The sequence below is a fragment of the Dendrobates tinctorius genome, unplaced genomic scaffold (assembly GCF_039654945.1).
Source record: "Dendrobates tinctorius isolate UK_male_01 unplaced genomic scaffold, ASM3965494v1 ptg000034l, whole genome shotgun sequence".
NCBI classification, from domain to species: Eukaryota; Metazoa; Chordata; class Amphibia; order Anura; family Dendrobatidae; genus Dendrobates; species Dendrobates tinctorius.
Genome location: NW_027361702.1, coordinates 17,345,558 through 17,370,033, shown reverse-complemented (window position 1 = coordinate 17,370,033; position 24,476 = coordinate 17,345,558). Strand labels below are relative to the sequence as shown.

The 24,476-nt window shown below is 47.5% G+C and overlaps 1 protein-coding gene across 5 annotated transcripts in view; it reads right to left on the bottom strand.

Annotated features, from left to right (window-relative positions):
- The window catches only part of ASTN2 (astrotactin 2), a 1,339,273-nt gene that overhangs the window by 125,584 nt on the left and 1,189,213 nt on the right, over positions 1–24,476 (bottom strand). For all 5 annotated transcript variants that reach the window (XM_073573126.1, XM_073573131.1, XM_073573130.1 and 2 more), the window contains one exon: positions 18,110–18,251. In XM_073573126.1, coding sequence (XP_073429227.1) covers positions 18,110–18,251 — 142 coding nt within the window. The remainder of the gene's footprint in view (positions 1–18,109; positions 18,252–24,476) is intronic.

Here is a 24,476-nt window from a genome sequence, read left to right as displayed (position 1 = left end):
GCAGACTGTTATGAACTCATTTTCTGCTCCACCAGTTGAGAGTTCCCCTTCCGTTCTCCCTCTGGTGGTGACAGGGGGTAGAGCGGTTGGTTTAAGTGGTAGTGATCTGCCACCTGATGAGGATGATAACGATTGGATCTCTGGAGTATCAGACTGGATATAAGACAGCCGATGCCCTATCCGGGTGCTGGTGATTCAGTCTGCTTCTCAGGTCCTGGACTTCAGCTCTCTTCCAGTCTTCTCAAGTTAAGTTTGTTTTTTGCTAATGTTCACACTTGCGCTTGTTGGTCAATTCAGTTTTTTGTGTAATCAGCCTGCCCCTGCTGGGGCTATGCTGAAATTCCACTCCTATTGATCAGTATTTGCCAATCTGCTTTTTGTCCCTTATTAGATTGGCCTCTTTTTGCTCTGTCTCAGAATATTTCAGAGTGCTGATATAGGTTTAGAAGTCTAGTGACATCAGGGTTAATTTTGCTATCAGAAGTGTTGGACAATATTTTTGTAGGTTTTTTTGGCAGATTGCAGACAGTGTCTTTCCTTTTCTGTCCTTTTTAGTTAGCCGGGCCCCATCGTTTGCTCAGCCTTTTTTCCTGCCTTTGCTTGTATTTTCAGCTTGTTTCACTGTCAATACATGTGGGGGGCTGTCTTTCTTTTGGGGTCTGCTCTGGGGCAGTTAGTTTTCCTCTTTTCCTGCTTTAGGCTTATGTAGTTCTCCAGTTGTGACGAGGCGTCTATGACCAACGTAGGAACGCTCCATGACTGCTGCTAGTTGTTCTGGTAAGATCAGGGATCTGCAATCTGCATAGTTACCAACTTCTCTGGTTTTCTGAGACTTAGCTTGTTGTCTTTTTTTCCTCCTAGGTTTCCCATTCATAACAGCAGACTCAGACGTTCTCAGGCCCAGTATGGATTCGACAAGATTGTAGAAAGTTGAGAAAGGGTACAGTATCACCCGATAACAGGTATATATGTAGCATAGTTTACACATGAAAAACCTATGTCTATATATCAGGAGGCAGACTCAGAGGGTCTCAGGCCCAGTATGGATTTGACGTGATTGTACAAAGTTGAGAAAGGGTACAGTATCACCGGATAACAGGTATATATGTAGCATAGTGTACACCTGAAAAACCTATGTCTATATATCAGGAGGCAGACTCAGAGGATCTCAGGCCCAGTATGGATTTGATGTGATTGTACAAAGTTGAGAAAGGGTACAGTATCACTGGATAGCAGGTATATATAGCATAGTTTAAACATTAAAAATCTGCGTGTATATTTCCGGAGTCCGACAAAGACACTCACAGCCTCAGTATGGATTAGACAAGAATCTAAAAAGTAGAAAAATGTATTCGAAGCGTACACCAGTATACACTGTTGGGGTATTTTACAATCTTCATATATATTTCAGTCTCAGTAAGACAGTCCAGACTTTCCGCAAGAGGAAACGAGATGGATACAAGTACAGACGGAAAGTGGACTGATTGCAGAAATTTTGGAATTACTAATCACGGTAAAAACTCCCGGGAGAATTCTCAGAGGCGATGCTGACCCTCAATTACTTTGTCTGTGGAGACAGCGAAAACAGTTCTTGTGAAGAAAGGTTTGCTGTATCGCAGTACCGTGGAACCCATCACCGTTACTCATTCTCCATCAAATTGTGATCACAGGGACAGATGTACACTTTTTCCTCACTGCCTATCATGATCTGTCAGGTAACTTTGGAGTGCAAAAGACAGAAGCCACAGGCCGTAGGCGATTCTATTGGATTGGCATGAGAGGCCACATTTAAAAATGTGGGCAGGAATGTCACACGTCTGTGAGTCGGAAAACCGTGAAAGCTGATGATAAACCACCATTGCATCTAATTGTGAGTCGACGTCCATAACAAATGGAAGCCATTGATCATCTGAAGATAGAGCCCAGCAGGATAGGGCATAGCTACATCTTAACTATCATCTATCATTTCACCAAATTTGTATTGGCAGTCCCAGTGAAGTATTTAACAGGCCAGACTACAAAGTGGTGGAGCAGGGAGAGTTAAATATTGCAAGTGCTGGTGCCCTGAGCAAGCAGGGGAGACCCACTCATGGGCAGCGGTACTGGCACAGGGCCCCTCATAGTACGCCGGTGTGTCTGACGGTGGGTGTGCACCCCCACCATCAGAGACACTTGATTCTACTATGAGGGACCTTGTGCCAGTGCCGTTGCCAAAGAGTGTGCCCACCCACCTGTACAGGGCAACTCACAAGGGTGCGTGCGCCAGGTGGTGACCCCGGCCCTGTGGGGGGAGGCAGCCCAGTTAGGGAGGTGGAAAAAATGGCATATGTTTATGTTGGACATTCAGCAGCTGCAAATGGAGTAATTGGAGAAGTCGGCGGAAGAGGCGGACAAAAGCAAGCCATTTTTCTGGCAACCTACGTGTCAGCAGGGGAGGGTGGGACAAAATTCTTTGAAACCCATGCATGGTTCATTTTAATCAAGGTTAGATCATCAACATTTTGGGTCGACAGACGGGTCCTTTTTTCTGTCAGGATTGATCCAGCAGCACTGAAGACTCGTTCAGATAACACACTAGCAGCAGGGCAAGCTAGCTCCTGTAAGGCATATTGTGCCAATTCAGGCCAGGTGTCAAGTTTACTGGCCCAATAGTCAAAGGGGAATGAACGGTGAGGGAGAACATCGATATGGGAGGAGAAGTAGCTTGTTACCATAGTTGACAACTGCTGTCTCCTATCACTTTCGATCGATGCAGTATTACCAGTCGTGTGAGCGGTACTTGAAAAATCAGTCCACAATATGGTCATGAAACCCCTGCATCCAACGCCACTTCGGCTGTGTGCACCACAAACACCTCTTCCATGTTGCCCACTATGGCTCGTGGGAGAACCATCACTGCCGCTGTGTGCTGGGAATGCCTCAAACAAATGGTTTACCAGAGTTGCTTGTTTGTTAGCCAATATTAGCTCTAGGTTCTCCTGTGGCATGATGTTTTGGAATTTGCCTTTATAGCGTGGATCCAGGGTGCTGGCCAACCAGTAGTCGTCATCGTTCATCATTTTGGCAATGTGGGGGTACCATTTTAGGATCTGCAAGGCATAATCACACATGTGGGCCAATGGTCCAGGTGTCAATGATGCACTGCGAGTGCTGGGTGGAGGAGCACTTTCTTGCAAATCAACATCCCTCCAGTCACGCACAAACCCTGTACCTGACCTTGCCACGCCAACATTTTTTCTTGCCCCCTGAGAAGCATCCTCCTCCCCAAAATAATCATCCCCATCATCCTCCTCCTCCTCCTCTTCCTCTTCTTCCTCCACCTCATCCACGAGACTTCTCTGAGCAGACAATGGCTGACTGTCATCAAGGCTTCCCTCCTCCTCTTCCTCCTTGGCTGCAGACGCCTGCTCCTTAATGTGCATCAAAGTTTGCATGAGCAGACGCATAAGTGGGATGCTCATGCTTATGATGGTGTCGTCTGCACTTACCAGCCGTGTGCATTCCTCAAAACACTGAAGGATTTTACAGAGGTCTTTCAGCTTCGACCACCGCACACCAGACAACTACATGTTTGCCTGCAAACTGCCTGCCCGTGTATCCTCCCACAAATGAATTATAGCCTGCCTCTGTTCGCACAGCCTCTGAACCATGTGCAGGGTGGAGTTCCACCTTGTTGCAACGTCGATAATTAGGCGGTGCTTGGGAAGGTGGAGCAATCACTGCAGCTTCTGCATACGACTGGAGTGTACGGGCGACTGGCGGATGTGCGAGCACAGTCTTCGCACCTTATGGAGCAGAGGTGTTAACTCCGGATAATTATTGAGGAAGCACTGCACCACCAGGTTCAAGGTGTGAGCCAGGGAAGGTATGTGTCTGAGTTTTGAAAGGGCTATGGCTGCCACAAAATTCCATCTGTTATCACTAACTACCTTGCCTGCCTCAAGCTGTAGACTGCCCAGCCATGACTCAGTTTGTCACTGCAAGTAGTCGGCCAGTACCTCCGCGGTGTGTCTGATGTCGCCCAAACACATCATCTTCAACACAGCCTGCTGACGCTTATCACTAGCTGTTCGATAGTGGGACACCTCGTGTGCAACCCTGGCAGCTGCGGATAGAGTGCTTGTGCGACTGCGCTCTGTAGACGAGCTTTCGCTTCTGGAGGAGGAGGAAGGTCAAACGCCTACAGCCAACTGTTTCCTATACTGTGGGCTAGGCAGCACTGTCCCACCGCCGCTGTCCCTGTGGACCCTGCATCCACCACATTAACCCAGTGCGCAGTGATGGACACGTAACAGCCCTGGCCATGCCTACTGGACCATGCATCTGTTGTGAGGTGCACCTTTCCACTCACTGATTGCTTGAGTGCATGGACAATGCGGTCTTTCACATGTACGTGGAGGGCTGGGATGGCTTTTCGCAAAAAGATGTGCCGACTGGGTAGGTCATAGCGTGGTACTGTGTAGGCCATGAGCTCGTGGAAAGCTTTGCTTTCAACCAACCGGTAGGGCATCATCTCTAACGAGATTAGTTTGGCAATGTGGGCGTTCAAAGCCAGTGTACGCGGATGAGAGGATGAGTACTTTCTTGTCCTACTCATAGTCTCCGGTAGGGTGAGCTTGACTTGAGAGCTGCATATGGTGGAACCAGCGGTGGACATGGTGGACTGAGAGAGGGTTGGTGATGGTGTTGGTGGTGTTGCTGATGGCCTAGATTCAGTCTTTCGTAGCAATAACATTGTGATTCCATGACTGCTCTGCCCTTGCGACGACACCTCGACATTTGTTGCTGGTTGTGTGCTAACCGGTGGGCTTACAGTGAGGGAAGTGATGTAGCGTTGCTGACTACCTTCATTCGGAGCAGGTGCACATGTGGTACGTGAGGTTTGGTAGTCCATCCACGCTTGCAAGTGCATGGTGGTTAAATGTCTAAGCATGCAACTGGTATTCAAATTTCTCAGATTTTTCCCTCGGCTGAAGGTCTTTGCGTACTTCTTACAGATAACGTTTGCCTGATCATTAGGATTTTGTTCAAAAAAGTGCCACACTGCACTCTACCTACTATGGAAGACATTTTGAGACCTTGCACGCTGTGCTAATTTGACCGTCTGGCCAAGTTGTCCTGCAACTCTTTTGGTTTTTGTAACACGTTTTTGGACTGCTACGGTCCTGCCAGATAACAGCTGTTGCAATGTTGTTGCCTGTTGCGGATCCTCCTCATCCTCTTCTGAGCTATTGGCAGCGGCACCCTCTTCCCCCAATGGATGCCAATCTGGGTCAACAACTGGGTCATCCATCACCTCCTCTTCAATTTCATGTGCACCTTCCTCTGTGTCACCGTGTAAGGTGGTATAGTATGCGGGAAGGGGCACCTGAGTTTCATCAGGGTCTGATTCTGCCTCAGTACACTGTGAGGACAATGTAGTGCTCTGAGTGACTGTACCAGCAGAAAAATCTAGCAGTGGCTGTGCATCAGTGCACTCCATGTCAGATTCATCTTGGACTGGGGAATTCACAAATTGACTTGCTAACCCTGGCATGGTATGTGAAAAGAGCTCCATGGAGTAATCGGTAGAGTGGCCTGCCACATCCTTCACTTTTGGTAGGGGTGAAGGACACAAGGAAAGGTGTTGTTCCTGACCAGGAGCCTACACTGATGACTCAGTGCTTTTATTTTTTGAAACTTCAGAAGAGGAGGCGAGAGAGCTGGAGGCTGTGTCAGCAATGTAAGCCAAAACTTGTTCCTGAAGCTCCGGCTTTAAAAGTGGTTTACCTACTCCCAGAAAAGAGAGCCTTCGAGGCCTTGTGGAGCCAGATGATGACGCAGGCTCAACACCTCCTGCCTTAGGTGCTATTGTGCTTTTGCCACTTCCAACAGATGCAACACCACCACCATCGGGACCAGCTGGCAACCCCAGCCCACTTCCATGGCGTCTTCCACCATACTTCCTCATTTTTGTGAAAATGTACCCAAAATACCACCAGCTATATGGTACTGTAAAACAAGGTAGAAGGTGTATCTACTATTGGTGAGAATTTGAATCTCACTATAGATTTGAGGACGCAGAACTATTGTCTCAGGCCCAGGAGAGATTACACCTCAATGTAACAGGCTGAAATTGGATGGTGTATGACAAGGTGGAGGGTGTCTATAGGATTGGTGAGAATTTGAATCTCACTTTAGATTTGAGGATGCTGAACTATTGTCTCAGGCCCAGGAGAGATTACACCTCAATTTAGCAGGCTGAAATTGGATGGTGTATGACAAGGTGGAGGGTGTCTATAGGATTGGTGAGAATTTGAATCTCACTATAGATTTGAGGACACAGAACTATTGTCTCAGGCCCAGGAGAGATTACACCTCAATGTAACAGGCTGAAATTGGATGGTGTATGACAAGGTGGAGGGTGTCTATAGGATTGGTGACAATTTGGATCTCACTAGAGATTTGAAGACGCTGAACAATTGTCTCTGGCCCAGGAGAGACTACACCTCAATGTAACAGGCTGAAATTGGATGGTGTATAACAAGGTGGAGGGTGTCTATAGAATTGGTGAGAATTTGGATCTCACTAGAGATTGGAGGACGCTGACAATGATGCTCTCAGTCCAAGTATGGACGCAGGCAGCCTAATAAGCAGGACTGCTGCACACACAAAAGGGTGGAAAAATGAACGCTTGGTAGCTGTGCAGAAAAGAGGAAGAAAAGTATTTTTGCTTTTAAAAAAGCAGTTTGCACAGCAGTGTGCAAACAGCAATGCAGCTATCAGGGAGCCTTATAAGGCAGCCTAATAACCAACAGAGCTGATGCACAAAAATTGAGCCTCCCCTGTCACTGCACACAAAGTATTGTGTTGTAAGTGGAAATTGCTAACAGCAGAAGCAGTTTTTTGGTTCTTCTTCACTGCCTAACGCTCTCCCTTATTCTGAATCAGCAGCAGCAACCTCTCCCTAATGCTAAGATTGGCAGAAGTAAGATGGCGGTCGGCATTCACGCCCTTTTATAGCCCCTGTGATGCCACACAAAGCCAGCCAATAACTTGCATGCCCTTCTCAAAGATAGTGGTGACCGATGCCTATGTCATCGCGTTGCCCACAGTGTGCGTCCTCCATCATTGGCTGAAAAAGGGCGCTGGAAGTATCTTTTGAAACGCGACTTTGGCGCTCTGGTCGCCGACCTCGTGGCCGACCTTTCATGAAACCCGACTTCAGCGAAAGTCGCCGACTTTTGAATATGACCGACCCGTTTCGCTCAACTCTACTCCAGCATTGTGCGGCTTGTCACCTAAGCATATTAGCTTCAGCACAGCCTGCTGACGCTTGGCTGAGGGAGTGCGGCAGGGCTTCCAGCTTGTGACTGATGTGCTCATTTCGGAGATGAAGGTTGAAGAGGAGGAGGAGGTGAAGGAGCTGTAGACTTTGGGGGAAACCCTGATTGACCTAGGGCCCACAATCATCGGCATTGGGAGGGCATGTTCCATCCCAAGGTCTGACTGGGTCCCGGCTTCCACTATGTTAACCCAGTGTGCCGTCAGTGAGATGTACCGTCCCTGCCCACAAGCACTTGTCCATGTGTTTGTGGTTAAGTGGACTTTCCCAGTAACTGCATTGTTGAGGGAACGGCTAATGTTGTGGGAGACGTGCTTGTGTATGGTGGGGACGGCATAGCGGGAGAAATAGTGGCAGCTGAGGACATGCCAGCACAGCAGCTAGGCTCGGGAGCACGACTACAAGCATCTACAACACAAGACCTCTATCACCGTTCCGTGGTGATACAGCACAAGCACTGGGATGATTTCTAGCTAGCCTCTGCTTTTTGGCATTACAGGGATCTTATATCTTCACACTGCATCCTTTCCCTTTACTTGGCATTGGACTAAGCGATTATGTGATTAAGGCTTCGGCGGAGCCGAAACGTCTCTATAATTATCGCTTCCACTGCATATTTCTGTTACGCCCCCTATGATTTTTCACATAATAAATCTTATACTATTGTAAAAGATAATCCAAAAGAGTGTGCGGTGAACTTTAATTAATCTCGAGTACCGAGGGACGGCCGCCGCCATCAGGTTGCGGAAAGCTTCCGTCTCCACGTGCCTAAAAGGCAACATTTAGAGTGCAAGCAGTCGCGAAATGTATGAATTTAGTAGTGTGGCCTGTGGGTCGTTGGCTCTGTATTTGCGCTTGCGTTTCAAAGACTGGGGTATGGACAACTGAACACTGCACTGGGACAAGGACGCAGATGTACTTGCTGATGGTGCTAGTTAAGTGTGTGCAACGACAGGTGCAGTGCAGAAGGCATCTTCGCATGCACCATGGACAGGGGATTGGCTTGCATGCACAACAGCGGAAGAAGCAGTGGTGTCACCCGCAGACATTGTTTCTTCGCCCTGGGGTTTGGCCCACAAAGTCGGGTGCTTTGCTGCCATGTGCCTGATCATGCTGGTGGTGGTCAGGCTGGTAGTTTTGCTACCCCCTCTGATGCCGGCCTGGCAGGTGGTGCAAATGGCCTTTTTGGAGTTATTGGCAGACTCTTTAAAAAACAACCAGACTCAGAAAGATCTAACAGTTGGACTGGCAACTTCTGTCATTTTGGTGTTACTGGGAACGGTTGCCCGCCTTTTGCCTGTGGCCACCACACTGCTTCTTCCTGCCTCTTGGGGTGCTACGCCTCCCTCCTCCTGTGTGCTGCTATCCTCGCTCTCCATGTCCTCCTGCCAGGTTGAGTCAGTTACTATATCATCCACACCCTTGTCTTCCACTTGCACACCCTGGTACTCCTACTGACTTTCTGGCAATTGTGTCTCATCACCGTCCACCTCTTGTGACACTTTCCCACTGTCGACTTTGTGTGACCGTGGCTGCTCAAATATTTGGGCATCGCTACATGTGGTCTCCTCTTGCCCGCTTCAAGTGGACTGGGCTAGAGGCCCGAATCTGTAAATGGAAAAGTGAACAGCTCTTCGGAGTGTCCAAGTGTGGGATCAGTTGTCTCTGGGCACTCGGCATGGTGGAAGGAAGGAGGATCAGAGTGAGGAATATGCGGTCCAGACTCACGTCTACTGAGTGGTGGTGATTGTGGTGGTGGCAAAGTGACTGTAAGCATTATCTGCTATACAACCAACAACCTTTTGACACTGCTCTGGGTTCAATAGTGGTGTGCTGAGGTCCCCTAGTAATTAGGACAGGAAAGTCGGGCGAGAAGATGTGGGTGTTTGTTGTGACACAATTTCAGCTTGCCCTCGGCCTCTGCACGTACCATCACCATGACATCCAGTTCCCCATCCCTTGCCACGCGCATTGCCCATTTTGGAGGACAATATTTCCACGTTCACTACAAATGGCTGAATTTGGAGCGAACTTATATGTGATCCATGAGACGGATAAATCACAGTTTTAAATAGCTGGCCTGTAGGCAACTATTTTGATCAGGAAACTGGTGTCAATAACGTTGCTAACACACTGCAACAAAATTTAAATGGAGGTCAGAAAGGGCAGAATTTTGAGTGCACGTTCATGTGATTCGTGCGACAGACAAACCACAGTTTTAAATAGCTGGCCTCTAGGTAACTATTTAGAACACCAAACTGGTGTCAATAACTTTGCTAACACACTGCAACAAAATTTAAATGGAGGCCAGAAATGGCAGAATTTTGAGTGCACGTTTATGTGATCCGTGTGACGGACAAACCAGTGTTAAATAGCTGGATTTTTAGCGCTGTAATATGGAAAGGATCTGGTTGTATTCTGCAGTGCCAACAACCAAATGGAGCAGAAAAATGGTGTTCCCTGGATTGCTTTTTAAGCAAATAATCAGGATTAAGATCCAAAAAAAAATATTCCTGGCCCCTGATACATGGGGCTATGTCTAGAAATATCTGTAAAAGCAGCAGCAGTAGACAGAACTGGAATGGACCCTCTTGCTAAATGCACTGCAGTCTGCCACATAGACTACCTGTCCAGCACTGATATCTATGCAGCTGGATTAGTCCTCAGAAGGACTGTTAGTTGAGATGAATATGTGTCTAATATATTGTGATATACTGTACCTACACTAACTAACACACAAGCAAATCTCTCCCTAGCTCAGCAGCAACTCTCCCTGATTCCAGAGTAGACAGTGATGAGCATGGCGGTGCCAGGTCTGATATAGACCTGATGACACTGTGTGGCCAGCCAGTCACTGTAATGCCACAACCAACGTGGCTGCAGCATTACAGTGTGTGGAAGACAATCCCTGCATGTTCATTAACATAGTTTTGAAGGCTGAAGGAAGACCTTATGTCCATCTAGTTCAGCCTATTTTTAGTGCAGCTGTTCTGCATTGTTGTTCCTGGGGAAGGCAAAAAACCCACAGAGTAGAAGCCAATTTTCTCCATAGGGAAAAAAATTCCTTCCCCTAAGCTGGGTCAACCATCTACCTACAGTTGTGGCCAAAAGTATTGACACCCCTGCAATTCTGTCTGATAATACTCAGTTTCTTCCTGAAAATGATTGCAAACACAAATTCTTTGGTATTATTATCTTCATTTAATTTGTCTTAAATGAAAAAACACAAAAAGAATTGTCCTAATGCCAAATTGGATATAATTCCACACCAAACATAAAAAGAGGGTGGACAAAAGTATTGGCACTGTTCGAAAAATCATGTGATGCTTCTCTAAGTTGTGTAATTAACAGCACCTGTAACTTACCTGTGGCACCTAACAGGTGTTGGCAATAACTAAATCACACTTGCAGCCAGCTGACATGGATTAAAGTTGACTCAACCTCTGTTCTGTGTCCTTGTGTGTACCACATTGAGCATGGAGAAAAGAAAGAAGACCAAAGAACTGTCTGAGGACTTGAGAAACCAAATTGTGAGGAAGCATGAGCAATCTCAAGGCTACAAGTCCATCTCCAAAGACCTGAATGTTCCTGTGTCTACCGTGCGCAGTCATCAAGAAGTTTAAAGCCCATGGCACTGTGGTTAAACTTCCTAGATGTGGACGGAAAAGAAAAATTGACAAGAGATTTCAATGCAAGATTGTGCGGATGTTGGATAAAGAACCTCGACTACCATCCAAACAAGTTCAAGCTGCCCTGCAGTCCGAGGGTACAACAGTGTCAACTCGTACTATCCGTCGGCATCTGAATGAAAAGGGACTGTATGGTAGGAGACCCAGGAAGACTCCACTTCTTACACGGAGACATAAAAAAGCCAGGCTGGAGTTTGCCAAAACTTACCTGAAAAAGCCTAAAACGTTTTGAAAGAATGTTCTCTGGTCAGATGAGACATAAGTAGAGCTTTTTGGGCAAAGGGATCAACATAGAGTTTACAGGAGAAAAAAAGAGGCATTTAAAGAAAAGAACACGGTCCCTACAGTCAAACATGGCGGAGGTTCCCTGATGTTTTGGGGTTGCTTTGCTGCCTCTGGCACTGGACTGCTTGACCGTGTGCATGGCATTATGAAGTCAGAAGACTACCAACAAATTTTGCAGCATAATGTAGGGCCCAGTGTGAGAAATCTGGGTGTCCCTCAGAGGTCATGGGTCTTCCAGCAGGACAATGACCCAAAACACACTTCAAAAAGCACTAGAAAATGGTTTGAGAGAAAGCACTGGAGACTTCTAAGGTGGCCAGCAATGAGTCCAGACCTGAATCCCATAGAACACCTGTGGAGAGATCTAAAAATGATAGTTTGGAGAAGGCACCCTTCAAACATCAGGGACCTGGAGTAGTTTGCCAAAGAAGAATAGTCAAAAATTCCAGCAGAGCATGTAAGAAACTCATTGATGGTTACCGGAAGCGGTTGGTTGCAGTTATTTTGGCTAAAGGTTGTGCAACCAAGTATTAGGCTGAGGGTGCCAATACTTTTGTCTGGCCCATTTTTGGAGTTTTGTGTGAAATGATCAATGTTTTGCTTTTTGCTTCATTCTTTTTTGTGTTTTTTCATTTAAGACAAATTAAATGAAGATAATAATACCAAAGAATTTGTGTTTGCAATCATTTTCAGGAAGAAACTGAGTATTATCTGACAGAATTGCAGGGGTGTCAATACTTTTGGCCACAACTGTATAATATTATGTTATTCGTAACCTTCATTGGCTCTCTAAAGAGTACCAAACATGCAGGGTGGGGACCTGAGCTCCCGCCGAGCAACCCTGAAAATACTCAGCGAGCTCCGAGCATCTCGAGCACTGAGATGCTCAGGCAAGTACCGAGTAGTGGCGAGCATACTCACTCATCACTAAAAGGAATCAATATGAAGGCTGAAAGGAAGGAGACAGGAGGTGGAATAGCATGGACTTAAGTACACTAGAGATATAAGGAAGGCAGAATGTGACAATCAGGTGCGGTGCAGTTATAGAAAAAAATGAGTGTGCATTGATTCGTATATTACCTCATTTTAACGGGAACATGTGTGAAAGTTATTACATATAAAAGAAGTGGTATGGCTATAGACACTTGTCCGCTAGTAAAAATAATAACTTTTATGTGGAGTTCTGTTAGGAAACATTAGTGTAGGAGCCATATGAAAATCAGGCTGGCAAGTGCAGTGGTGTTGCGTCAATCCAATTGGTGGTGCATTAATTAAATTTTGATTGCTTCTTCCAAATGCACTGACATATCCCTATTACATGATTACACTTTGCTTTGGATTGCATACATAGGTTCACATACACATAAAATAAATGTACCGTAATCTGCAGCAAGTCTTTAGTGTAATCACTTCACTTGTGCGCAGAGTCCAATCCGCAATGGCAACCTGCAGCTCTGCATTGTCAAATAATGGTGCTGTGTTGCACAACTGTGATTACCACCTCCCACAGGCACGGCCCAGAACAGTATATTGGGTTGTGATGTATCCTTGATTGCTTACACATGCCAATGGAGAGGCCCCAATTATTATGAACTGATTCAGACGGATGCGCAATAGGAGCAGAGAGATGCCAGTTCATGCACATGGAGTGTGGCTCTCACTATTCTTCTATGAAGTGACTTGAATACTGTGTAATACGAGGGGCGATCCAAAAGTAATGATAATCGGTTATTTCTATTGCACACAGAAATTAAAATAAAATGTTTTCTTCTCTCTTACAGTTGTGGCCAAAAGTATTGACACCCCTGCAATTCTTCCTGAAAATGATTGCAAACACAAATTCTTTGGTATTATTATCTTCATTTAATTTGTCTTAAATGAAAAAACACAAAAGAGAATGAAGCAAAAAGCAAAACATTGATCATTTAACACAAAACTCCAAAAATGGGCCAGACAAAAGTATTGGCACCCTCAGCCTAATACTTGGTTGCACAACCTTTAGCCAAAAAACTGCGACCAACCGCTTCCGGTAACCATCAATGAGTTTCTTACAATGCTCTGCTGGAATTTTAGACCATTCTTCTTTGGCAAATTGCTCCAGGTCCCTGATATTTGAAGGGTGCCTTCTCCAAACTGCCATTTTTAGATCTCTCCACAGGTGTTCTATGGGATTCAGGTCTGGACTCATTGCTGGCCACCTTAGAAGTCTCTAGTGCTTTCTCTCAAACCATTTTCTAGTGCTTTTTGAAGTGTGTTTTGGGTCATTGTCCTGCTGGAAGACCCATGACCTCTGAGGGAGACCCAGCTTTCTCACACTGGGCCCTATATTATGCTGCAAAATTTGTTGGTAGTCTTCTGACTTCATAATGCCATGCACACGGTCAAGCTGTCCAGTGCCAGAGGCAGCAAAGCAACCTCAAAACATCAGGGAACCTCCGCCATGTTTGACTGTACGGACCGTGTTCTTTTCTTTGAATGCCTCTTTTTTTTCTCCTGTAAATTCTGTGTTGATGCCTTTGCCCAAAAAGCTCTATTTTTGTCTCATCTGACCAGAGAACATTCTTCCAAAACGTTTTAGGCTTTTTCAGGTAAGTTTTGGCAAACTCCAGCCTGGCTCTTTTATGTCTCGGGGTAAGAAGTGGGGTCTTCCTGGGTCTCCTACCATACAGTCCCTTTTCATTCAGACGCCAACGGATAGTACGGGTTGACACTGTTGTACCCTCGGACTGCAGGGCAGCTTGAACTTGTTTGGATGTTAGTCGAGGTTCTTTATCCAACATCCGCACAATCTTGCGTTGAAATCTCTTGTCAATTTTTCTTTTCCGTCCACATCTAGAGAGGTTAGCCACAGTGCCATGGGCTTTAAACTTCTTGATGACACTGCGCACGGTAGACACAGGAACATTCAGGTCTTTGGAGATGGACTTGTAGCCTTGAGATTGCTCATGCTTCCTCACAATTTGGTTTTTCAAGTCCTCAGAGAGTTCTTTGGTCTTCTTTCTTTTCTCCATGCTCAATGTGGTACACACAAGGACACAGGACAGAGGTTGAGTCAACTTTAATCCATGTCAACTGGCTGCAAGTGTGATTTAGTTATTGCCAACACCTGCTAGGTGCCACAGGTAAGTTACACGTGCTGTTAATTACACAAATTAGAGAAGCATCACATGATTTTTCAAACAGTGCCAATACTTTTGTCCACCCTCTTTTTTATGTTTGGTGTGGAATTATATACAATTTGGCTTTAGGACAATTCTTTTTGTGTTTTTTCATTTAAGACAAATTAAATGAAGATAATAATACTAAAGAAATTGTGTTTGCAATCACTTTCAGGAAAAAACTGAGTATTATCTGACAGAATTGCAGGGGTGTCAATACTTTTGGCCACAACTGTAGGTACCCACTAGTCCAGGAAAAAAAATCACTTAAATAGGCCACGATTCCCGGGAGCTACATTCATTTGAATATGAACTGCCAAGGAGTGAACATCAAAATGGAAAAAAACGAGCTCAGAGCTGTCATCAAATATCTCTGCTTGAAAAAAATGTCTACCAAAGACATACACAGCGACTTGGTGGAAACATTGGGGGACTCTTCTCCTCCATATTCCACAGTTGCACGCTGGGCCAAGGAATTTAAGCTGGGAAGAGCATCGACGGAAGATGAACATCGCGAAGGACGCCCATCCACGTCCCTCAGTGAAGAAAACGTGAAAAAAGTTGAAGAAGTTGTGTTGGCAGATCGAAGAGTGACTATCAGGCATGTAGCTGAGGTCACAGGGATCTCATATGGCAGTATTCAAAGAATCCTTGCAAAAGAATTGCATATGAGAAAGGTCTCCGTGCGTTGGGTGCCAAAAATGTTAACCGACGAGCAAAAGAAGAAACGAGTTGACATTTCAATAGCAAATCTCGAAAAGTTCCAAGCAGACAAGGAGAATTTTTGTCACGTTTTTTGACCATGGATGAGACCTGGATCCACCACTTTGATCCCGAAACTAAACAACAATCGATGACATGGAAACGAGCCGACGAACCGACGCCGAAGAAATTCAAAGTGTCAAGCTCAGCAGGGAAGGTTATGGCGTCCGTTTTTTGGGACGCTGAAGGAATTATTATGGTGGACTATTTGGAGAAGCGAGCCACTATTACGGGCTCCTACTACGCAGAACAAATAAGAAGATTGCGGGAGGCTATCAAGGAGAAAAGGCGCGGCAAACTGTGGGCTGGAGTGCTGTTTCACCAAGATAACGCACCGGCTCACAAAGCTGCAGTTGCCATGGCTACCATTCAAGAAGCGGGCTTTGAACTGGTGGAACACCCCCCCTATTCGCCAGATCTAGCCCCCAGTGACTTCTTTCTCTTTCCTTCGGCTCAAGGAACACCTCCGGGGCAAGAAATTTGACGACAATAGCGACGTGATAACCGCTGTTGGGGAGTTTTTTGAGGGTCAAGATCAAGAATTTTTTTCGAAGGGAATTCTAAGTTTAGAAAAGAGATGGACTAAATGTATAGACTTGTTAGGAGACTATGTAGCAAAATAAATTTTTTTTTTTACTATATTCATTGTGCTTATTATTGATTATCATTACTTTTGGATCGCCCCTCGTATAATAGACATGGAAACATGCAGCAGATTGTATGAATTATTCAAAGGTTAATTTTTACACTAATTACTATATGGTAATAATGTGGGTGACCCTCCCAGGGCTGTGGGGTACTCGGTACCGGGCCGGTGTCAGCGGGATGTGTCACAGCAGCGGTCCGTGGCCCTGGGCGCCCAATTAATAGGGGAGACTGGAAATGTTAGAATGTAAATGAATAGTTCGTGACGCCACCTGTGGTGTTCGGCAAGTGAGATGTTGAGCCGATGCTGCATGCAGATCCTCTGGGGCTGGTGGTGTGTTGCAGCCAAGATGGTGAAGCTCCCCACAGGTGGAGCTGTAGCCCCAGGGCAGTGTAGATGTAGGGGGAGAAGAGAGGCACAATCAGTGTAGAAGCTGGTACCCAGATGTAGTGGTGCTGGGTGCGTTGGCGCAAGAATGAATGGAGGACACCAGGGCTTGTAGTTCCAAAGCTTTACTCACAGTCTGTAGTACACACAGGTGCCTGCCTCCGTGCAGTGTCCTCCGGGTCAGGGACTCAATCAACCTCCAGGCCAGATGGAATGCTCCCTTCCAACACTCCGCCAACATGTGCCTTTCTGAATGTCTCCTCTTATAGCGCCTTTAAGTGTGAAGTACTCCTAGTACTGAGTTACACTGGAATGCCTCCTGACAGATGTTCCCAAGAACTCTACTTGTATGGCAGACAGCTGTAGCCTGTTTCGGGGACTCCTTACTCCTGAGTCCCAGCTCACTATCAATGTTGCTGTTGTGACCCCAAGTCTTAGATGGGAGTAGTGCATTTACAGCCCACTACTCCACCGGTGTCTGCTGCAGAACCACTAGTGGCCATACAACCTCGGGGACCGGGCCCCGGCCTTGCGCTTAGAACTTCTAGGCAGGGTTCTCTTCTAACCCACGTCCTCTGTTCCCTTTTACTCCTACGTTCTGTACTAGTCTTTCCTTCTTATGGAAGATCAGGTTTCGGTTCAATGTCTTTCTCCTTCTTTCCTTTCCCGTGCCAGCAGACCCAGGTCACTGAGATCTGCTGCAGCACCTCTTTCCTCCGTCCCTCTCCCAGGGATCTTCACTCCTCACACTCCGACTGACTGACTGACCTCCAATCCTAAACCCTCCCACTCTTTTATGTATTCTAACTCCACCCGCCTCCCAGCACATTTCGTGTTCCAAGCAGGGAGCCACCAAAGGTGCTCTGCTACACTCCAAGCAGGGAGCCGCAATGTGGCTTTGCTGAACTACTGTGTTGTGTGAGATGCAGGTGTTGGAGCGTGGTCAGGAGCCTCCAACTTACCTGGATGGTGGGGCACCAAACCTCAGGAGGAGGTGCAGTACCTCTGTGGCGACTGAGCCTCAGGAGTGCCACAAATGCATCAGGATTCTTAATAGGCCAAGCAGAAAAAATCATCAACATACTCGAAAGACACTGTCATGCTGTGACGGTCTTCAGTAAGGAAGGGGGTCCTCAAATTGTCCCTGAACTGGAACCCTAACTAGAAGGTAGAGAGGCCAGAGTCTCTGACTTACTATGCCCTGTTAAACCCTGACCTGACCCCACCCCAACCCCATGAGGCATGGGAAAGAAATGCGAAGTAAACAAGACACAAAGACAAAACAGGCATAACAGAAAACGTCTATCATACAGAAGCACAAATCAACAATAGGGAGGAGGATAGGGTCAGGGAGGAATTAACTAAATGGGAATAGGGACCAGGGGATAAGCTCACACACATACTACAGCAAACCACAGAACACTACTACAGCTCCACTCCAACTACTTAGCTTTAGCACACAGCACAGGAAGACAAATCTTTCACCGGCAGGGACAAGAAGGTCTGGACCGTTTTTATAGGAAGAAATAATGGCCAGATCAGAAGTAGCTGAAATGAAGCTGCTTGTTTCTGACTAGCATAGAAAGGGTAGTTAATCTCTTCCGCAGCAGAGGAAACTAAATCCGTTCAATATGGGACACAAATCACACCACCTTTAAAGAAGACCTGTGATTCATTACCCGAGGTAACTGTCTAACTCCAGGTCTTCCAGGGAGAAGTGACACCCTTATGACAGACACATAAAACATGCAAGCCCAACCTTACTATGGCTCGTCTGATACCTATGGTATAACGGGTGCAGCTGTTTTCGCAATATGATTTGCTTATTGATTTCCTTTTAGAATTCGTCTCAGCTTACTTGTAAATACTGTCTGCTTCCAAGCACTTGAAAATGACAGAGTAAAGATTACTGTCTGATGTCCCACCGTGGCTTCTCCCAGCTGCAATGCACGCCGAACCCAAACCAGACAATAAGTCATCGGTGAGGCTGAGCGACTCTCCTGGCAAGAGATGAAAGAAACAAAAAAATATATAATACAACTCATTATGTAATAATGATCATGGTCTAATATTGTTAGAATCACAACTGTAAGACATGTAGGATATTTGAAAGGGAAGGAGGACTGAATTTACCAGAAAAGTACTGCTGAAAAAGGACAGCCATTAGGATATAACATAAACAGAATAATTCACCTCACCAATCTATGTCATGTATATCTGATCTACATGTGTGCAAAAAAAAGCTTTCAATGGACCTCTTAGGCCATGTGCACATGTTGTGGATTCTGCAGCTCTGCGGGTCCACAGCAGATTTAGGTGCGTAAACTGGTAAAATGGTAAACTGAAAAACGCTGTGCACATGCTGCGGATTTTTCCGCGCGGATTTGCTACGGGTTCAAATTGGCAGCATGTCAATTCTTTGTGCGGAATCCGAAGCGGCTTCACACCTTCTCCATTGTAGAGGTGTGAAACCGCAGGGCTAAACCGCAGGTTAATCCGCAGATCTTTTGACCTGAGAATTTACCTGCGGATTTCTCCAAATCCAAGCGTAAAAATCCGCAGCACCTAAAACTTCGTGTGCACATAGCCTTATATGCTCACTTTCGACTACCCCTTAAAGATGTCTTGTGCAGATATCCTTTCAGGCAGATTCTACTTGGAACCTACCTGAAAAAGTGATAAAAATGCAATGTGAAAATGATATGCGTATGTTTTGTCTTTTATTAGCAGTGGCTAAATGAAGGGATCGGTCCATTCTTTTGGTGGCTTCTGAAGTTTTCCTGCAGCATCTTCTGGAATATTATTTCAGGGGCCTACCTTATAGCTCCAATACACAGAAATGATAAAAGCCCATCTGGGAGGCTGATCCATCTTTATCTTGGATTCCACCGAGTCCAGATTCACAACATCCTTGTTAATAACAAACTTTTAGTCAAAGTAAAACTTGCAGAAATATCTGAAGTATGGAGCTTTCAAGTCATGCTGCAAGTTGTAGTATCCAAAATAGAGGAGAAGTTTTTTTCATACTGTCTTCACCAAACCCACCTGGCAAAGCCACCTAAATCCAGAGCACACTGAGCCCGACTAATCACTGGAAACATCAGACATTTTTTATCTTGTCCAGCATGTCTTAATCTCACACCATGTCTTCTTTCCCTACTTCTCCTCCCATCAAGATTTTGTTCCTCTAGTCTTAACATATTGAAGTCATCATATTATATAGCACTGTGTACTTACAATTACTTATTATGCCTTTCTACCCAGATAATCCATCTCTTTTCCATTAGGTCTATGACATCACGTGATGAATAACTGATCAGCTGAATCCTTCTAAGCTCTATGAAGCAATAGGACATATCTTTTCATGACATGGGTCATCACTGCAAAGTCCCTGGCAGTGGCGGAGGAGCAGAGCAGCTAAGTCAGGACTTGAAGAGAGGGATGACTCATGCAGGGAAAAGAGACCTCCTGTTTCTACCTAGAGCTTAGAAGGATTCAGCTCCACAATAATGTCATAGACCTAATGGAAAAGAGAAGAATTATCTGGGTAGAAAGGGAAAATGAGCAATTGTAAGTGCTCAGTGCTATATAATATAATGACTGCAATATATTAAGAAGATAAAAACATTTTTGAGGACGCCACTTTAAGTGGATCCCTATTAGTATGTAAACTAAGATTTACAAACTGTTAGAGAAGTACAACTACTTTCTGAAGTCCAGTAGTTCTCAAATTTGTTGTCTATTAATTTGGTGTTAAGTACAATTCCCAGCATACACAGAGACCTTGAGACCTACAAGATATGCTGGGAACTACAAGTATGCTGCTGTCAGGGTGTGCTGGGTGTTGTGGTTGCTGCAGTGTTTACACAAGATTAGACACTGACCTGATGGCATCATTCTCTCTAGAGTATGGACTGAGCAGCGGCAACATTTACACTGGTGACAGCACTGACACAAGACAATGGAGTAACTGGCAACATTGTTGGCACTGGGCTATGGAATGACCCAACGGCAGCATTTACACTATACTATGTTGTGACCTTGTGTTGAGTGCAGAATTATTAGGCAATGAGTATTTTGACCACACCATCTTTTTATGCAGATTTTCCTACTCTGAGATGTATAAATGTGAATGCTTATTGGATGAAGCAGAGCAGATTATGTGTATTTGTGTAATGAGCGAGGATGTGTGCTAAGGAACTGTTCAACCTTGATAAAAGGTGATGAGAATTATTAAGCAGCTTGTTTTCTTCAGGCATAACAGGCCAAAACAGAGATTTAACTGATTCTAAAAAGTTAAAAATTGTTGAAAGTTTCCCATGGCCAAGGTAGAAAACTCTGTAACTAAATCCCACTGAAGAAGCTCAGTATCTGGGGCTGTGGTTGATGCAGCTGTGGCAGGGGCTGGGCTTGGGGGGTGGACCACTGCTTACCCTGTTCGGACGCCGCAGATACCAGGCGACTCAAGGACGAGGCGAAGACAGATTTCACGTGTAACAGTTCCGAGTTTATTCGTCATCCTCCCAACGACCCCCAAACACGCACCGCAGCTTCTTCACACTGTCTCCAGGCCCGGGTACCTGCACCTTCATTCCAGTCGCAGTAACGCACCTCGCGGACCTTTCACTGGGGGCTGTCCTAGACCAATCTACCCCCAGCGCTTCACCTGTCCGAGGTCGTCGTCCAATTGGTACCCCCGGGGCCTCGTCTGTCCTGCGGTCCGTCGAGTCAGGGCCACTCCCCCGACTGTCTCTTCTCTGTCCGTCCCCTGGCCAAGCTCTTCTCTCTTCCCTGTCTTCTTCTGAGCTCCTCCCTGGACTAATCTAATCTCGAGCCCCGCCTACTTCTATTTATCCCCTCTCCCACAGGGAAATTCCCCTCCCGGGCTCCTATTTTCCCGCCCCCCATGACTAAGCATATCCTGAGCCATAAGCTGATGTATAGTCCTGCACTACTCTCCCCTGCCATCTTGTGGTCACTTCTCAGTACTACACCCTCCTATCCTGCCTTTCCTAGCTGTCACCCTTCTATCCTGTCAGTCTCTGTCTCTGGTGTACAAACCGTCCCCTCCTACTGCCAGTCATATCTGTCCACCAAGTCACCTTTCCCACACTCCCTCTCCCTTTGTCCATTGTCGTCCCGACAATCATCCTACCTACGTCGTTCTAAAGCTTATCCACAGTCTGTTGTTGGACCGGTCGTTGGCCGCGCCCGTCACCCACGGGGGCCGAACTAAACCGGGAGCACCATGCTCTGAGCAGCCTACCGCTACTCGCCAGCGCGCACGCCACGTGACAACTTCTTTCGGGTTGGCGAGGCCCACCTGGACTACTCTACGGCATGAACCTCCCACTGCTCTCCCCTTCCACTACCTTCAGTTGTCCGGAACGCCATGACCGAGGCCTTTCGCCTACCAGGTCATCGACGCCCGCTCGTCCTTTTGGGGTGTCCGTGGTGTTGGGGACCTGACTGGCGGACCACTGTCTGGCTCAATGTTCCTCGTTTCTTCGTCTGCCACTTGAAAGAGTCATGGTCGGCGTATTCGTCACCTCTACCTCGTACCCGGAACCTGTTACATATACATTTTTGCCAAACACATTATTCACTAAATCAACTCTTAACAGACTATTACTCTTACTTTATTAACATAAGGATTTACTTAACTGGGGTAACCCCTTTTTCTTTTCTCTTTTTTTTGTGCTTTTTTTCCTCTTTTTTTCCAAATACATTAACATATTTTCCAAAATATTTTCCATATAGCATTCTTAAAATAAAGACTCCCCCTCCCTTTAACGTTAGTACTCCCTTTTACGCATTCCCGCTATGTCAGGAAAAATAAACTTAGCCATATAAAAAACATTTTCTTTCAACCTGGATGAACACTATCCTCGTGGTCCGCACAATGGTGCAGCGAAATCCCGACAGTCCAAGCCATCTCCTGGTGGCCGGTAGCAAGGGGCCCCACAGCCGTGGAGCTCCCAGGATGCAGGGAGTGTCTTTATGGGTCCTTTCTACGGGGGCTCGTGAGCTTCGGTTTCAGCGATTATGGCTACTGCGTAGTAGCCGCGGGGACAGTATTCCTTGTAGTATGACACCAAGTCCCCCTCTCGCAACACCCGGCCGTGACAAATGGAGGTCACATTGTTGTACACCTTCTGTCTGGTTGTGAGGTCTCAGATGAACCCGTAACCTTTCTGCAAGTCAGTATACATGAGCCGTCCCCTAGATAGTGCAGCCGCCATGCCAGCCTCCCCTCTCTCATGGAGCAGGTTCCAAACCTTCTGCTCCCTGGCCTCTTTCTTCCGGATGACCTCCGCGACCCAAACGGACAGTCCGGTGTAGGCCCCAGAGTCAGATGGGCGGGACACCGCTGGGGTTGAGAGCGGGGCAGAGGCGGCGGTAGATGTCCGCGGCCCGGCAGCCGCTGGGGCCGGGCGGCGGGTAGGGGCAACCGTAGTTCCTGATGAATAGGCCACAGAGCCTGACAAGCAGGCCGTGGCGGACTCCGGTGATGACACAGATGCGGCCACGGGGCGGGCCCCAACCGGAGTTACAGACGGGGCCGGAGTAGCGACCGGCTTCAGGGACGGGGCCGCCGCTGCCAGGTGGAATGCAGCAGCGCCGGCCGCGGGCTGGCTCCGCACCAGCGACACTGGACATGGCGCCGCCGGGCCTCCAGGAGCACAGGAGGCCGCGCGCTGCGGCCGAGTGGTGGTGGCCGCTTGCGGAGCTGCCGGCAGAGCCGGGGGAACTCTCACCTTCCCCGGCGCCGCGGCCTCCGACACGTCATCCCACGGCTCCTCTTGCAGCCTCCGCTCTTCACCCTTCCATCTGGCAGGGCTAGCCTCCATGCTCGGGGATCCCGCAGGGGGGCTCCCCAGTGGTGTCTTCGGCGGCCGCTCCCGCGGGGCCCGCTGTCGCTCCTCTTCTCCGCCCGAAGTCTGGAGGGCTGTCCGTGACTCCAAGAAGCTGGTCTCCCAGCGAGACTCGATCTCCCGACGCCATTGCCACTCCTGGCATCTGAGGCCACGGCAGCTGCAGCGTCACATCCCGTCCGGTGGGTAACAGTCGATTGGCGCCAAGCAGCCGCAGCCAGCCTTCTCTCCCTGGCCCCTCCCGCTCCTGGGTGGGACGGTGGCTGACTTCTCCACCCAGTTGCCCGGGTCCAGTATGGGGGGGCAGCCTCCAGACACACACCGCTCCCCCCAGGGGTACATTGGAGGGGGCCCAAGTCCGTCCAGAACGACTGAAAATGCCCGGGACTCTTCCCAGCGCTGGAGTACCACCGACATCTTGGACGGAATCTGGTGCTGCCCCGGATCCTCTGATGGCAGCGATATTCCGGAACAACGTCCCCAATTTATAATCCACAGGTGTTTGTAATCCACAAGTATTTGTAATCCACAGTTATTTGTAATCCACAGGAGGGCAGTCCAAGTCCTTCTAGGTTCTTCAAACGCAGGCCTGCCATGGAAGGTGTCATATTAGTGGCGGCGATACAGCCGACTGCGCCAAATGTGGTATGAGCCGGGCTTGGGCGGTGGACCACTGCTTACCCTGTTCGGACGCCGCAGACACCAGGCGACTCAAGGACGAGGCGGAGACAGATTTCACATGTAACAGTTCCGAGTTTATTCGTCGTCCTCCTGACGACCCCCGAACACGCACCGCAGCTTCTTCACACTGTCTCCAGGCCCGGGTACCTGCACCTTCGTTCCAGTCACAGTAACGCACCTCGTGGATCTTTCACTGGGGGCTGTCATAGACCAATCTACCCCCAGCGCTTCACTTGTCCGAGGTCGTTGTCCAATCGGTACCCCCGGGGCCTCGTCTGTCCTGCGGTCCGTCGGGTCAGGGCCACCCCCCCGACTGTCTCTTCTCTGTCCATCCCCTGGCTGAGTTCTACTCTCTTCCCTGTCTTCTTCTGAGCTCCTCCTGGGACTAATCTAATCTCGAGCCCCGCCTACTTCTATTTATCCCCTCTCCCACAGGGGAATTCCCCTCCCAGGTTCCTATCTCCCTGCCCCCCATGACTAAGCATATCGTGAGCCATAAGCTGATGTATAGTCCTACACTACTCTCCCCTGCCATCTTGTGGTCACTTCTCAGTACTACACCCTCCTATCCTGCCTTTCCTAGCTGTCACCCTTCTATCCTGTCAGTCTCCGTCTCTGGTGTACAAACCGTCCCCTCCTACTGCTTGTCACGTCTGTCCATCAAGTCAC